At 41.0% G+C, this 16,439-nt stretch overlaps 1 protein-coding gene across 7 annotated transcripts; it reads left to right on the plus strand.

Moving 5' to 3' along the window:
- Nucleotides 1-9,147: 9,147 nt before the first annotated feature.
- LOC111981456 (tsukushi) lies at nt 9,148-15,418 on the plus strand. Of its 7 annotated transcripts, XM_024012728.2 has the most exons (6): nt 9,149-9,484; nt 11,434-11,561; nt 12,031-12,092; nt 12,191-12,266; nt 12,375-12,490; nt 13,695-15,418. In XM_024012728.2, the coding sequence occupies exon 6, from the start codon at nt 13,703-13,705 to the stop codon at nt 14,765-14,767; it is 1,065 nt and encodes a 354-aa protein (XP_023868496.1). In that variant the 5' UTR covers nt 9,149-9,484; nt 11,434-11,561; nt 12,031-12,092; nt 12,191-12,266; nt 12,375-12,490; nt 13,695-13,702; the 3' UTR covers nt 14,768-15,418. The 7 variants fall into 7 exon arrangements, with proteins under 7 accessions (XP_023868494.1, XP_023868496.1, XP_023868501.1 ...); XM_024012733.2 differs by lacking the exon at nt 12,375-12,490; XM_024012732.2 differs by lacking the exon at nt 12,031-12,092.
- The last annotated feature ends 1,021 nt before the right edge of the window (nt 15,419-16,439 follow it).

A 16,439-nucleotide genomic window follows, 5' to 3' on the forward strand; every position in this document is an offset into this window, starting at 1 on the left:
TGATAGGTTGGAGGACGTCCTCGGGAAGTTGTCATAATTACTGTGTAAGTCTATGGAAGGGGGTGAGAACCATGAGCATCCTAGGTTTTGTATTGAAGTCAATGTACCCAGTGGAGGACAGAAGCTAGCTGTCCTCCGGCTACACCATGGTGCTACCCTACAGAGTGCTGTTGAGGCTACTGTAGACCTTTTTTGCAAAATAGTGTGTTTTAATTAATTATTTGGTGACATATGATTATATTTAGTAAAGTTTTATCTAAAAAGGATAACTTTGAAATGTTATACAATTTTATTTGTATGAAATTCACTGAGGAGGATGGTCCTSCCCTTCCTCCTCTGTGGAGCCTCCACTGTTTGGGATGCTCTGGATCGACGTGTATGACAGTGTGTTCCAGTTCCCGCCAATATCCAGCAACTTTGCACAGCCATTGAAGAGGAATGGGACAACATTCCACAGGCCACAATCAACAGCCTGATCAACTCTATATGAAGGAGGCAAATGAAGCATGAGGCAAATGGTGGTCACACCAGATAATGACTGGTTTTCTGATTCACACCCCTACCCTTTTTAAGGTATCTGTGACGAACAGATGCATATCTGTTATATATGCATATCATGGAATTTTGGGGTGGCAGGTAGCCTAGTGGTTAGAGTGTTGGGCCAGTAACCAAAAGGTTGCTGGATTGAATCCCTGAGCTGACAAGGTAAAAATCTGTCGTTCTGCCGCTGAACAAGGCAGTTAACCCACTGTTCCCCGGTAGGCTGTCATTGTAAATAAGAATTTGTTCTTAACTGACTTGCCTAGTTAAATAAAGGTAAAAAAATGTAAATATACGTATATCTGTATTCCCAGTCATGTGAAATCCATAGATTAAGGCCTAGTTCWTTTATTTCAATTCACTGATTTCCTTATATGAACTGTAACTCAGTAAAATCTTTGAAATTGTTGCATGTTGCATTTATATTTTTGTTAAGTGTAGGTTAGCTTTTCTGTATTAATCCATTGAGTTTGGTGATTACATATTTGAAACAGTCCTTTAATTGAGTCTCCAATATAGGATAAATCCCGTTATCGCAAATGTGATGTAAGTAGTTTGGAGGACTGCATTTTCAAAATGGTACAGTATAAATGCTTCTAATACATAACATAGATAGTGGAGTAGTTGTACTACATTAATCCATTGAATTTGCTGACAAAGTATTTTAAACAGTCCTTTAATTGAGTCTTTAATATGGGATGAATTCCATTATCACATTATGTGATGTAAGTAGGTTTGGAGAGGTGCAAGAGGCTGAATGTATCTCACCGGAGAAAGCGCCCGTCTGTCTCTCTATGTGTAGACATCCATCTGATGCTGTCTGGTCCAAGCGTGTATGAYATTGTTGCCGCCCGTAGCATGGAATGCAAGGAAAGCCAGCGAGCATTTGGCCTCCCTTGAGAGAAAAAAACATAAAATTATAGCCAATCAGTGTTGAGCTAAACGGAGTGAGCTCAACTGTGAATGGTCCTGGCGCACCAAAAAAAGTTTCAAGGGAAGCCAGCTTGGATTTGGCGTCTCTCCTATCAAATTGCATTGAGAGCATACATCATTGACAGAAACAACTTGAACTGTTGCATATCGTTGTGTTGTTGTGGCTAGCTAGCTARCTGAAATGATCCCTTTACTGAATTAGCCATGGATGGAGATAGGGATGGAGATAACCATTAATAAATATATTGTTKTGCCCCTGGCCTAGAGGATGGAAGTTCAATATGTAGCTAGATGTAGAAGGCTAATGTTAACTGGCTAATGTTGCCTATGAATGGAAGTTAGGCTAGCAAGCAAGCATTTTAGCCAGGTAKCCTAGGACAATGAAAAAATGTAAGCGTGTATTGTATGACAGAGTGATAGACCGTTTCATCAACATGAAAGAGAGGAGGACGGCATTAGGGTGAGTCGGGTGAGTTAACATGTTTTTTTCTACTTGCACAAATGCACACGCACGCACACACACACTAAATTGTTTTTGGTATATTTTWGTTGTCACTGTATTAAACTAAGCATAGGTGATTTGATGATGTTGAAAGGATGCTGGAATAGTAGAGGCAGCTCCTGGTGTCTTTGCGACTTGCTGTAACTCTCCGTGGTTCTCAATCAATAGTTGTTTAGTGGCCMGAAAATGTCGGAAACATTAACTTGCTTGACCATACTATAGGTCATGTAACTGTCTGTTACATGCCATATGCTTTTGTGGACTTCACCGTACAGAAGTTGTTCTCCGGTTTTGTGATTTATTCTGCCACTGTGTCTTCATATTGTCTCGGCCTTCAGGCCTATATATCACGGTTGCAAGGCATATGAACTAACAGGTTATAGAGCAAACAACGCAATTATCACTGCACATAAGTTATATTATGCCTTTTTTTCTGGCTTCCCCAGTGTTTTTACCCACGCACAGCTACTGAACAATCCTTTAATTTAGTCTTTAATGTGGGATAAATGCCATTATTAAGTATGCGATTTAAGTAGGGTTGGAGGGTTGCATTTTCAAAATGGTACAGTAAGAATGCTTCTAATCCATAACACAGATAGATGAGTAGTTGTTCTTTATTAATCATTGAGTTTGCTGACTATATACAGTGCATTCGGAAAGTATTCAGACCCCTTTTTCCAGCCGTGCTGCCCTGTTCTGAGCCAATTGCAATTTTCCTAAGTCCCTCTTTATGGCACCTGACCACACGACTAAACAGCAGTCCAGGTGCGACAAAACTAGAGCCTGAAGGACCTGCCTTGTTGTAAGTGCTGTTAAGAAAGTAGAGCAGCGCTTTATTGTGGACAGACTTCTCCCCATCTTAGCTGCTGTTGTATCAACATGTTTTGACCATGACAGTTTGCAATCCAGGGTTACTCCAAGTAGTTTAGGCACCTCAACTTGCTCAATTTCCACATGATTTATTACAATATTTAGTTGAGGTTTAGTGAATGATTTGTCCCAAATACAATGCTTTTAGTTTTTGAAATATTTAGGACTACCTTATTCCTTGCCACCCATTCTGAAACTATCTGCAGCTCTTTGTTAAGGGATGCAGTCATTTCAGTCACTGTAGTAGCTGACGTGTATAGTGTTGAGTCATCCATATACATAGACACACTGGCTTTACTCAAAGTAAAGATTGAAAAAAGTAAGGGGCCTAAAAAGCTGCCCTGAGGAATTCCTGATTCTATCTGTATTATGTTAGTTTTYTTTGAGAACAAGTTCTCATTTACAACTGCGGCCTGGCCAAGATAAAGCAAAGCAGTGCGACAAAAACAACAACACAGAGGCTTCCATTAAAGAACACCCTTGTGTTCTGTTAGATAGGTAACTCTTTATCCACAATATAGCAGGGGGTGTAAAGCCATAACACATACGTTTTTCCAACAGCAGACAATGATCGATAATGTAAAAAGCTGCACTGAAGTCTAACAAAACAGCGCCCGCAATATTTTTATMATCAATTTCTCTCAGCCAATCATCAGTCATTTGTGTAAGTGCTGTGCTTGTGGAATGTCCTTCCCTATAAGCCTGCTGAAAGCCTCAATTTGTGTACTGTAAAAATAGCATTGTATCTGGTCAATTACAATTTTTTCAAAAACTTTTTAAGGGTTGGTAACAGGCTGATTGGTCGGCTATTTGAGGGGGGCTTTATTATTCTTAGGTAGCATAATAACTTTTGCTTCCCTCCAGGCCTGAGGGCATACACTTTCTAGTAGGCTTAAATTGAAGATATGGCATATAGGAGTGGCAATAATTTTCCATCCAAGTTGTCAGACCCCGGTGGCTTGTGATTGTTGATAGATAACAACAATAACAATACACTCTCACTTTGCGGCATTCTAAATTACAATTCTTGTCTTTCATAATTTGGTCAGATATATTTGGATGTGTAGTGTCAGCGTTAGTTGCTGGCATGTCATGCCTATGTTTGCTAATCTTGCCAATTAAAAAATAATTAAMGTAGTTGGCAATATCAGTGGGTTTTGTGATGAATGAGCCATCTTATTCAATGAATGATGGAACTGAGTTTGACTTTTTTYCCCAAATGTAATTGAAGGTGCTCCAAAGCTTTTTACTATCATTATTTATGTAATTTATCTTGGTTTCATAGTGWAGTTTCTTCTTCTTTTTTAAATTCAGATTAGTCACATMATTTCTCAATTTGCAGTACGTTTGCCAATCGGTTGTGCAGGTGGACTTATTTTCCATTTCTTTTGCCTCATCCCTCTCAACCATACAATTCTTCAATTTCTTATCAATCTACGGGGATTAAACATTTTTTTACAGTAATTTTCTTAATGGGTGCATGCTTATTAGTAACTGGGATAAGCAATTTCATAAATGTGTCAAGTGCAACATCTGTTTGCTCCTCATTACACACCACGGACCAACAAATACTCTTTACATCAACAACACAGGAATCACTACAAAACTTATTGTATGACCTCTTATACACTATATTATGCCTAGCTTTTGGAACTTTGGTTTTCCTAGATATGGCTACTATATTGTGATCACTACATCCGATGGATCTGGATACTACTTTCAAGCACATTTCGGCAGCATTAGTAAAGATGTGATCAATACATGTTGATGATTTCATTACTGTGCTGTTTGTAACTACCCTGGTAGGTTGACTGACAACCTGAACCAGGTTGCAGGCACTGGTTACAGTTTGAAGCTTTTTCTTGATTGGGAAGCTTGATGAAAGCCAGTCAATATTTAAATCACCTTGAAAATATACCTCTCTGTTGATATCACATATATTATCAATCATTTCACACATGTTATCCAGATACTGACTGTTAGCACTTGGTGKTCTATAGCAGCTTCCCACAATTACAAGGGCACAGGGCRAGACCCAGATGCAGACACGGGAGACAGATGGTTTGTGTCTCTTATATTTATTAGTATCCAAGGGGCAGGCAAGAAAATGGTCGTGAACAGGCAAAAAGTTCATAACAAGGTCAGAGTCTAGGAGGTACAGGGTGGCAGGCAGGCTCGAGGTCAGGTCAGGCAGAATAGTCAGGCAGGCAAGTACAGAGTCAGGGCAGGAAAGAGTCAAAACCGGGAGGACTAGAAAAAGAGAGATAAGAAAAAGCAGGAGCACGGGGAAAAACACGCTGGTTGACTTGACAAGACGAACTGGCACAGAGAGACAGGAAACACAGGGATAAATAAGCGACACCAGGACGGGGGTGGAGACAATCACAAGGATAGGTGAAACAGATCAGGGCATGACAACAATAATGGGCTTTAGCAGAGGCAATTGAACCTGTAGCCATATTACTTCAACAGTACTTWACATGAGATTCTCTCTAATCTTTACAGCAATGTGGTTCTGAATGTAAACAGCAACACCTCCACCACTGGCATTTCTGTCTTTTCTGGAAATGTTATCCCACTGTATCATCAAAGGTATTGTCTAAGTGAGTTTCAGAGAATATGAATGTAATCTGTTACTAACAAGTTATTAATTTCATGAACCGTGTTTCTTAAGCTACATATGTTAACGTGGGCTATTTTCAGCACTTTTCTGTGACGCTTGCTTGTTTTCATTGCTTTACTGGGAAGCTTAGCAGAAGTAGATACTCTCATGTTATTTATGTTAGTGCAGGRTGAGCTGCACACAGTGGACTTCCTACTAGGGTTCACCACCTCAGTGTTAACAGCATACATCCGGTTCATTGGCACATGATTGCTGCATGCAATAGCTATAGAATCAGTAGAGGCATTCGGGGCAGTTGGAGGGACATAAATTAGGTTACTTACATTGGGTCTACCAATTTCCCTGGTATAATTTTTCTACCAATGCCCCTGTTATAAGCATTATGATGACTCAGTGACACAATGGTAGAGATTAACTGAGCTGGGCTTGGGTCATTGATAAGACATTGTCTCAACACAGCCTTATAATGCTGTGAAAGGATCCAGGAACCCAAATGATTTGGGTGGATCCCATCCTCTTAATAAAACGTGTTTTGTTTCCAAAAAGCATCAAAATTGTCAACAAAAGTTACACCCTTTGAGCTGCAATAATCACATAGCCAGTTGTGAAGAATTACACGATTCAGAGAGGGAACAAGGCCAGATATGATGAGTCTTTAATTAGTGTATAGCAGAGAGTCAATCAGCTCTTTGAAATCCAGTTTCAACTGTTCAGAGCTGCCCTTCCTAATGTCCACATGGACTATGATAGAATCAATGTCCATGTCCTGGTGTAGTACATTCAGGAGCAGCTTAGTAATGTAATTTACTCAAGCTCCAGGATAGGACATTGTTTTTGAACCAGGAACAGTCACATTTCTTACCATGGAGCTGCCCAAAATCACAGCTGGCGAGAAGGATGAGGAAATCCACCCACTCCCACGCTTCACAGGATGGTGGAGGTCTCCGACAGATGGAGAAAGCCCGCTCGATTCAGAGCAGGGACGGAAGTTTGCCAATGTCGACTTTGAAATGGTAGGGGAAGGAGTAGGAGTAGGCACAGCGGCCACAGACACCGGTACCCCCAGCGACGAAGGTGTTTCGAAGATCAGGCTCTAGGACAGTGAAACTAGTCGTTGTTTGTCTTCGGCTTCCACGGCTTGTGACATGTAACCATTGTTGATTGCCATGCTCCTCTTGCTGTGCTCTTTTGATTCCGCTATCAGATGGGGGAGGAGAGGCAGGAGATGGCTCCCCTGGTGAACGGACTCCGGGCAACACCGGCCAGTCGGATAACAACAAATGACAAGACGGAGATGCATCCAACATGCGCAAACACCGTCCAGCCACCGTCATAGAAAAGGTMAACATTCCACTCTGCATTTCCCCCAGTTTCTTACGTAGGCTGGCTACCTGTGTAATGAAGGAAGCCACCTCAAGCCTAAGATCCTCGGCAAGCAAACAATTTGCCGCATTGGAACTCTGAGTGATCCAGTTTGCACTGAAACAAAGCGTAGTAGATACAGCTCCTACAGGGCTGGAACCGTTCATTTACTTCTCCAAAGAGGGTTCCATTGGAAAACTAATCTGGGACTAACTTCGTTAGCTTGATGGCTAACATTAGCAGTTTAGCAGCTCTTTCAAGCAGACTTTAACCTGTCAGTTAAGCAGGATTCCGGGATAATAAATAGCGGTCCTAGCGGTTAAAAGCTAACTGCGCTGCGAAATCCATGCAAAAACAGGTTTGGTATTTACGTTTAACAAATTGGTTATGTTTTAGTTAAAATAACAAATCGAATGTTTCCAGCATACGTTGTTCAGCTGCGCACTCGGATGACGTATGATTAGGACTGTTCCAGGTTGAAAAGTAGGGATGGTGCCAGGTTTCCTCCAGATGTAACGCATGATATTCAGGCCAAATAGCTCAATCTTGGTTTCATCAGATCAGAGAAYCTTGTTTCTCATGTTCTGAGTCCTTTAGGTGCCTTTTGACAAACTCCAAGTGGCCTGTCATGTGCCATTTACTGAGGAATGGCTTTTGTCTGGCCACTCACAGAGGAACTCTGGAGCTCTGTCAGCGTGACCATCGAGTTCTTGGTCACCTCCATGACCAAGGCCCCTCTCCTCCGATTKCTCAGTTTGGCCGGGCGGCCAACTCTAGGAAGAGTCTTGGTGGTTCCAAACTTCTTCCATTTAAGAATGATGGAGGCCACTGTGTTCTTGTGGWCYTTCAATGCTGCAGAAGTTTTTTTGTACCCTTCCCCAGATCTTTGCCTTGACACAATCTTGTCTCGGAGCTCTACGGAAAATAGTTTTGACATCATGGCTTGGCATGCACTGACAACATGGCATGACATGCACTGTCAACTGTGGGACCTTATATAGACAGGTGTGTGCCTTTCCAAATCATGTCCAATCAATTGAATTTACCACAGGTGGATTCCCTTCAAGTTGTAGAAAGATCTCAAGGATGATCAATGGAAACAGGATGCACCTGAGCTCAATTTCGAGTCTCATAGCAAATGGTCTGAATATTTATGTAAATAAGGTGTTTCTGTTTTTTTTTAAATACATTTGCAAAAATAAAAAAATTAACTGTTTCACTTTGACATTATGAGGTATTGTGTGTAGATTGATGAGGATTTTTTTCATTTTTTAAATCCATTTTAGAATAAGGCTGTAACGTAACAAAATATGGAAAAAGGGAAGGGGTCTGAATACTTTCCGAATGCACTGTATTTGAAAAGGTCCATTCATTGAGTCTCCAACATGGGATAAATGCCATTATAAACCGGGTAGTTTGGGTCCTGGATGCTGATTGGCTGAAAGCCRTGGTATATCAGACAATACACCACGGGAATGATGCAAAAATACTTGTTTACTATTCTATTCATGTTGATAATCAGTTCATAATAGCAATAAGGCACCTCGGGGGTTTGTGTTATATGGCCAATATACTGTGCCATGGCTAAGGGCTGTATTCAGGCACTTCACTTCACGTCGTGCCTAAGAACAGGCCTTAACCAGGGTGTATTAGCCATATACCACACCCCCCCGGGTCTTATTGCTTATTTATTAAGTATGCCATGTATGTGTATTTTCTAAATGCTACATATTTGAAACAGTATGTTAAACTTTCATTGAGTCTCCAATATGGGATATATATTTTTTGGAATATGAGATTAAACTAACCCAGTAATTACTTGTATTGGCAATCTATTTGAATTAGCTCTTCAAATAAAATCATGACCATCCAAATCTTATACATTATCATATTTGACAATAGGTTATGATCATTAAAAAAATCCAATCATAGCTTTATTAATCAGAAAATGATTTTGATCAAATTTGTGCTTTCATAAAGTGCTGTTTCTTTGCTTCGAKACCGTATTTCTGACCTATTTCAAGAGATCCAAACACAATCCTAGTTCTGTGGAATCCCAATCACTGAATAGGATCTAGCCGAACTACTGCCTGGGAGGCATGTGCTTCCGCGTGTGATGCATGTTGTTACCGAAACCGAAACAAAAAAGTGTGAATAAAGTCAGTATAATTTGCCTCAATTATTAAATGAAGTTACTGGGTATAAACATATCACATAATCGTCACACAATTCACTGGCRACACTAAATCTGAAGAGGTTCAGTGATCGGATCGTCTTCCCTGTCAAGCATAGGCTATTCCTCGTGATACCATAATGTTCAGTGCATTGGCGCATTCATATTCTACAGCGCGGATAGCTTGACCGCAGTGGGTTTTGCATCGTGAGCTATGGCACGAGCGTTTCCGCAAAAGTAATCTGAGAAGACCGAGGTTAGAAATTGGTTAAAATGGGCTGCACACTTCTGCTTGCGTGAAAGTCGTTACATGGAATGTACTGGTGAAAAGTTATACGGCAGATGGGGAAGCAGACAAAGAGGAAAAAATGTAAACGACAGTCTGTTTTAACATAATACTGTCTCTTGCCATCGCAACGGGATCTATCTTAAGATATCGACTGAAGAAGTGCCACAAACGTGGTACAATTCTCCAAGAAAGGTGAGCACTTTACATTGCATTCAAATCACCCATAGAATGTGTCCTGAACTTTTAAAAAGACAGTTAACTTKTTTTCTGAGGCTATTATGTCTGGAGGAAAGTACAATTGTTGTTGACTTTTGAAACATTGTAACGGATCACACCGATAACATTGCTGTCTATGTGATTCCTGGCGGACTAAACTTGGTGAAGGAAGATTCTGATGAAGTTCCTCAAACTTTCTTCACCATGGAGTGGAGTTTAGTCTGCTATGTGATTCCCTGTTGTAGTATAGGCTAATTATCTGAACATGAGAGATTCAAAAGCATACATGGCTTACATAAGTCCAATCATGCAATAAAGAATTTAGATTTGTTTCGTATCAAGTAAATACTTTTATTCAGAATCCACAAACTTCCCTTTTATTTTATGACCAAAAAGTAACATCCATCTGTCAAGATAATAATACAATGGCCTTTACACACCTTTTGCTCTTCAAAGAAAGGATAAAGGATGTAGTTTTAGTTAGTGATGCTTTGAACAGTGAAAGCAAAAGGGTGGTGGTGAGAGAATGGCAGAGCAGAGAAAGGAAAGGGATGCCGTAATTGTAGATGTGATAATTGTAGATGAGGTGATAATAACAGGTCTCCTCTATTTTGGTGAATTATTGGCCAACTCCATATCTATCTATAGAGGCTGTGAGAGGAGAAATGTTGTCAGGACAGGAAATACACGCAGTATATGCACTCAGTTTCAAATAAGTCTGTTAATTAGTTAATTAAAAACAACTTAAAAGACAGTGGTGTAAAGTACTTAAGTAAAAATAATTGAAAGTACTAATTAAGTAGTTTTTGGGGGTATCTGTACTCTACTTTACTATTCATATTTTTGACAACTTTTACTTCACTACATTCCTAAAGAAAATTATGTACTTTTTACTCCATACATTTTCCCTGACACCCAAAAGTACTCGTTACATTTTGAATGCTTAGCAGGACAGGAAAATTGTCTAATTCACACACTTATTWAGAGAACATTCCCTGGTCATCCCTACTGCCTCTGAGCTGGCGGACTCACTAAACACATGCTTCGTTTGTAAAATATGTCTGAGTGTTGGAGCGTGCCTCTAGCTATCCGTAAATAAAAAATAAAATGGTGCCGTCTGGTTTGCTTAATATAAGGAATTTGAGTAGGATACTCAAGTAGGATTTTCTGGTTGACTTTTACTTGAGTCATTTTCTAATAAGGTACCTTTTAYGTCATTTTCTAATAAGGTACCTTTTACTTTTACTGTTCTGTTGATCTAATATGGAACCTAATAATACTCAAAATAGTTGTATTGCCAATGCAAAATACTAGGTGAATATAGATAGAGCTCATTCAAGTTCCTGAGTTCAGATAGGGTGAGCCGTGCTTTATACTGCACACCTGGAGCTCAATGCTCCCCCTTGGCGGGTATTTCACCATAACTCCATTGTGCGGGCACACACACACAAACACACTGCACAACTGATCCCTCCCCGGAGCAGAGGTGGGGACAGGTGTGACCTCTCCGGTTGGCATGACACATTTGAGCAGTGTGATTTACTACAGGGCCACAAGAATGTTCTGTGAATACTGAATAAACTCGTAGGCCTAGGATTCATCCGCAACATGTCCAATGTGCAAATGTAGCTTCTGAGAGAAAAGAAAGATGGTTGTTATGGTGTGCTGTAGCAGTTTATTGTACTTAAAGAGCGACTGCCCCTGAAAAGCAAATAATCCCTTTGAAAACGGCCTATGTGTCATCGATATGAGTCAGAAACATTTATTCTAGTGTCAAAATTGACAACAAAGTGTAAATAGGATAATTTGGGTCATAAAGTCAGTCTTGTCTAWAGCAGAGTTTGGAACCTCAGTGTATCCGTGAGTAAATGAATGTTGGGTTTGGATTACAACTATATAAACTAATCATGGCCCCTTTTGCCAAGCGCCACGTGCAAATTGCCCCTCCGCCCACTCCGCTTCCCTTCATTGAATGGGGCTCCGTTGTTTCATCGCCCCCAACGCGTTCAAAGGACGTCAGACTGAAAATCCTTATACGGATTGACCATGCCTGGTGAGTATAACCAGAGATACTGGAATATACATCTCTGGTATAACTTAGCTAGCTAACAACGTTAGATAACGCTATTGCTGGTTATGTAGTTAGCTGCAGTTGTTCAAGAGATGTCCAGTTTGCAGCCGAACATGCATCATAGAGAAGGTCAGCTAGGGGACCCTCAGACTCACGCAGACATCCCTCGCTGTGAGCCTTCCTATAAATGGAACAGGGAGAACACTTGAATTAGGTTGGTGACATTTGACCTGGTCAAAGGTCAAAACAGTTTCGAGGTTTGTCCCAATTCACCTTCGTAACCTAGCCTGGTGGGACCAGCCTGATCGCTGCATTTACCATTCTATTTCACTTCACAGATCATGATATCTAAAGTGAAAYAGAAAGGTGAATGCATCGATAAGGTTGGTTCCACCATACTAATCATAACCACCATTGATAATCTAATCAGTGTCTGTGTGTGACTGACCAGTATCTTTGATGCGGGGCCAGGATCTGATCTATGCTGCCATGCCCATCAATGTGGGACTGAAGGTAATTACTAATAATACAGTACAGCAGAAATGTCCAGTATTTGCAACACCCTTTTCATTCCATATGTCACTGATGAACTTTGCCTCAACTCTGCATAGTTCTACAGATGGAGAGGACTGTAGATGCGTTTGCCAGTCGCCAGCCTCGGTTGTTTGATGGGGAGACCATAATTGGGTAGGTATTATCTGACCTGTTCAAACTTTAACATAGTACCAGTTTGTGTGTCAGATATTACCTATCCTAACTGTAATTGGTAATAAAACAGTGACTATGTGTTCACAGAAACATGTATGGAGCCAGCACATACACTTGCAAGATTATGTGATGAAGTCGAGACTGACAGACGGGCTTGACACTGATGTCTCTAAATGGAGAGACCTGGCACTCGGCATTAAAATGTTAAGACACAACTTTTACTTGTATTGTCTTTTTATTATTATTGAATGTTATCAGTCAATATGGGGAGGGAGAAACCCTGTGTATTCTGCACCAGGATCAGGGAAGGAACTCCTGTTATATTCGATACACCACACGCGGAGGTATGACCACTCTGACATGTTAGATAAGGTAGCCTCATTACCACCTSACAAAATGCAGATAGGTACAGTATCTGCAATGGCTGGGTATGACAATGAAAGGTGAGAGGTGCACCTTGTTATATTTGCAGAACATCTCTGGTATAACAACTGCAGCTACCTGCTTCAATGGTATTTGTAAAGGGTTGTTTATTCTACATGGACCTGTTACTACATAAAAAAATGATCAAAACACWAAGTTTAGAATATCTACATAAATTCAGCAATTGCATTCTTCTCATATTGCTCTGTAGGCTACTGACCTATTCAAAGCTTCCTCCGGCATATCACCATACATCTGCATGTATATTATTGAACTCAACCTGCAGGAGGTTTGTTTGTGGGGATTGATTCTGACAGATAGGTGTGGGAAATGTTCTGACAGATGGGTGTGTCTTGGTGGTGTGAAGGACACACCCAAGAAACACACACATCAAACCACACCCCCAAGCCAACTCACGTTTGGCTTCTGTCATGGGCGCCAGCATTTCTTGAGGAGCAAGCCAAAAAACTAGGTMAAATCAGTACGGTTTGCTTTTGTTAATTAAAGGGAAAGGGTCATTAATGATGATTTTTGACTAATATGTGTTTTTTAAAATATTAAGTGGCTCTAAATGTGGTCCCTCCATGTGAGATTATGATAGGTGCATACATGGTGGATGAATGAACACAGAGACGGTTGTATGATTTACAACAGTCAAGCCAATGCTTCACCCACAGAGAAAGTTATTTACCCTGACCAAAAACCATATCGCAATTTATACTGAAAATATACAGTACTTTCCTCAGTATTTCTCATCTCCCTTGACAACAGAAATAGTAAAAGTGTTAATGTTAGTTCTCTGTGCATTTGAGTGTATGATTGAACTTGTCCTGAGGGACATTACATTAATTCTAAGAGGAAAAAAGTTCTTATTTGAAGACGGTAATAATGTAGGTCTTCTAAATAACCAAATTCTTGAATAGGAATGTAATGAATTCATGAAATGAAAACATAATTTAATCAAACATGTTGCGTCTTCCTCAGGATTTGCTATGTCCAGTTTCCTGGGTGTGAGTGTTTGGTTCTTGCTCGTCCTTCACTATGTGGCTGCAGTGATGGACTGCCACCCGGGTTGTCGCTGTGAAGTCGAGAGCTTCGGCCTGTTCGACAGCTTCAGCCTGACCAGGGTCGACTGTAGTGGGGTGGGCCGTGGTCATGGCCTGGTGGTCCCCATCTCCATCCCCCTGGACACCTCCTCCCTGGACCTGTCCTCCAGCGCCATCCACACCATCGCTGACTCCATGCTCTCTGGGCCGGGCTACACCACGCTGGCCAGCCTGGACCTCAGCAACAACCTCCTCTCCAGGCTCAACAGCAGCATCTTCTCCAGGCTGCGCTACCTGGAGACCTTGGACCTGAGCCACAACACCCTGGAGGAGCTAGCCCCCGGCTGCTTCTCTGGCTTGCCCCTGGCCGAGGTGGACCTGAGCGGCAACAGGCTCCAGGAGGTCAGCCTGGAGGTCTTTTCCAACAAGGGCCACGGTGCAAGACCTCTCAATGTGGACCTGTCTAACAACCTGCTGAACACTGTCACAACTAGGGATCCACAGGTGCTAAGCCCTCCTAACATTCAGAGCCTCAGTCTGGCAGGGAATCGTCTGAGGGCCGTGCCCAAGCTGCAGGGCCTCCCTCTGAGGTCTCTGAGCCTGGACGGCAACCCCATCCTCAGCATCGAAAGGCACAGCTTCACAGGGCTAAGGGATCTGGCTTACCTGTCTCTCAGTGGGTTGTCTGAGCTCACCTCCATCCAGCTCCAAAGTTTCAGTGAGCTGAGCAGCCTGCAGGTCCTGGACCTGTCCCACAACAGCAGGCTGAGACCACTTAACCCTGAGGTGTTTAGCGGACTGGCTGCCTTACAGGAGCTCAACCTGTCCAACTCAGGGGTGGTGTCTCTGCCCAGCAACATTCTCCACCTCCTGCCCAGCATCAAAAGCATCGTTCTCAGGGAGAAGGTAAACTGTTGGAAGACCCATAGACAGGTGCAGTTCCACAGACAGATAGGACAGTCAACAAGGGGGGAGGAATTGACCTGTGATGTCATAGGAATTGTTTTATGAGTCTGCCGGCCTTAACAGGTTGGTCAAAATGAAGAAGGTGGAGAAGCAGTGAGAGCCTCACAGTGAAACCAGCTTATACAGTAATCACTATATTTCAAAATTCAGTCCTCAGATTTGTGCATCATCATCAAGGGTTGCACTCATTTTCAAAATATAGCTTTTGTTCCACTGCTTCAAGGGAGTGTGCAATAAAATAACAGTGTAGAACAGTGGCCATGGGCTAATAAATTATGCTGGCAACTGAACTAATCATCTTGATAACATGACGACGCGTGACGATTTACAAGGACAAAGTCAGAAATGATTACCTGCACTTGTTTTGCAGTTTTCAATCCCTTTTCTATTTTTGAATTAATTCAACTGAACTAAATAATGACAACTCATACAGTGTTATGACGCATTAATGTCCGACTAATAATGTAATGAACCGTTTTAGAGGGCGTCATATTGTTAAACATTACAACAATTTCTGCTGGCAGATAATACCTTTTGATTACTTGACAATTTTCTTTTTTTATAACATTAGAAATATGTTTTTGCAACATTTTCTACAGTATTGCCTTGGACATATGTTGTGTATATGAAGTCTGTCAACTATTGTTAATGACTGAAACAGAGACATGTATTTTCAATAAAATGGATGCAACACAATTTGTTCCACACCCTTTTCTGGTCCCGCAACACAAGGTCCAGTCTATGACTAGTTCACATAATAAGGTTTGTTTCATTCTGTACAGTCAATAGCACCATGTAAAAAATGTGAAAGTAAGAGAGTCTTGTCACCGTTTACAGAGTTGAGGAGCGACTCACCAGCGAGCTGTTGTGTGGTCACTGAGGAGGCGTTTTCACATTTTAATTGCACTGTCATGTAATKATGTCACACAGTTCAGCTCTTCTCACTGCTGTGGTTTAGTCACTGGATGTGTTGTGTCTGTCTTCAGATTGTGTTAAGCGCATGTGATAGACCTAGTTTTAGGATGAAATTTGGGCTCAAGCCTCAAATGCAGTTCCACTAATGCGGGAAGTGGACAACGAGGAAATGTAATAGTGAGACGGTTAAGAAAAAAAGACGAACAAGCTTATTCTTGCTATTACCTGTTCTTTGTGCAAATCAGAGGAAAGGTTGAAATAGTTTAGGTTCAAATAAACTCTGACCCACTTGCCACAGTCCAATCTCAAATGAAATGTTGCATCATCTTCACTATTTGGCCTTTGGCTAATGGAAACAGGCAAGCTGGCCATGTTTGACAATCATTTTGATACATCCCCTTAGTTGTAGAGATGAATGAAGAGTTTCATTCCAAAACACCATATATCCATTTTCAGAAATGTTGGTAAATTAGCTTTTATTGTTTAAGGAAATAATGAAAGAGAGAGTGGAAAAAACACAATCTAATCATAGCAGATTTTACACAGTTAATGTAACAAATAACTACAATTTTAATAAACAACTGTACAAATGCTATGTTTGTGACATCAACATTTAAATGTAGAAATAAATATATACAGTGCATTCGGAAAGTATTCAGACCCCTTGACTTTTTCAACATTTTGTTACGTTACAGCATTATTATAAAATGTATTAAATAAAAAATGTTCCTCATCAATCACCACACAATATTTACATAAGTATTCAGACCCTTTGCTAGGACACTCAAAATTAATCTCAGGT

The sequence above is a fragment of the Salvelinus sp. IW2-2015 genome, linkage group LG20, assembly GCF_002910315.2.
Source record: "Salvelinus sp. IW2-2015 linkage group LG20, ASM291031v2, whole genome shotgun sequence".
NCBI classification, from domain to species: domain Eukaryota; kingdom Metazoa; phylum Chordata; class Actinopteri; order Salmoniformes; family Salmonidae; genus Salvelinus; species Salvelinus sp. IW2-2015.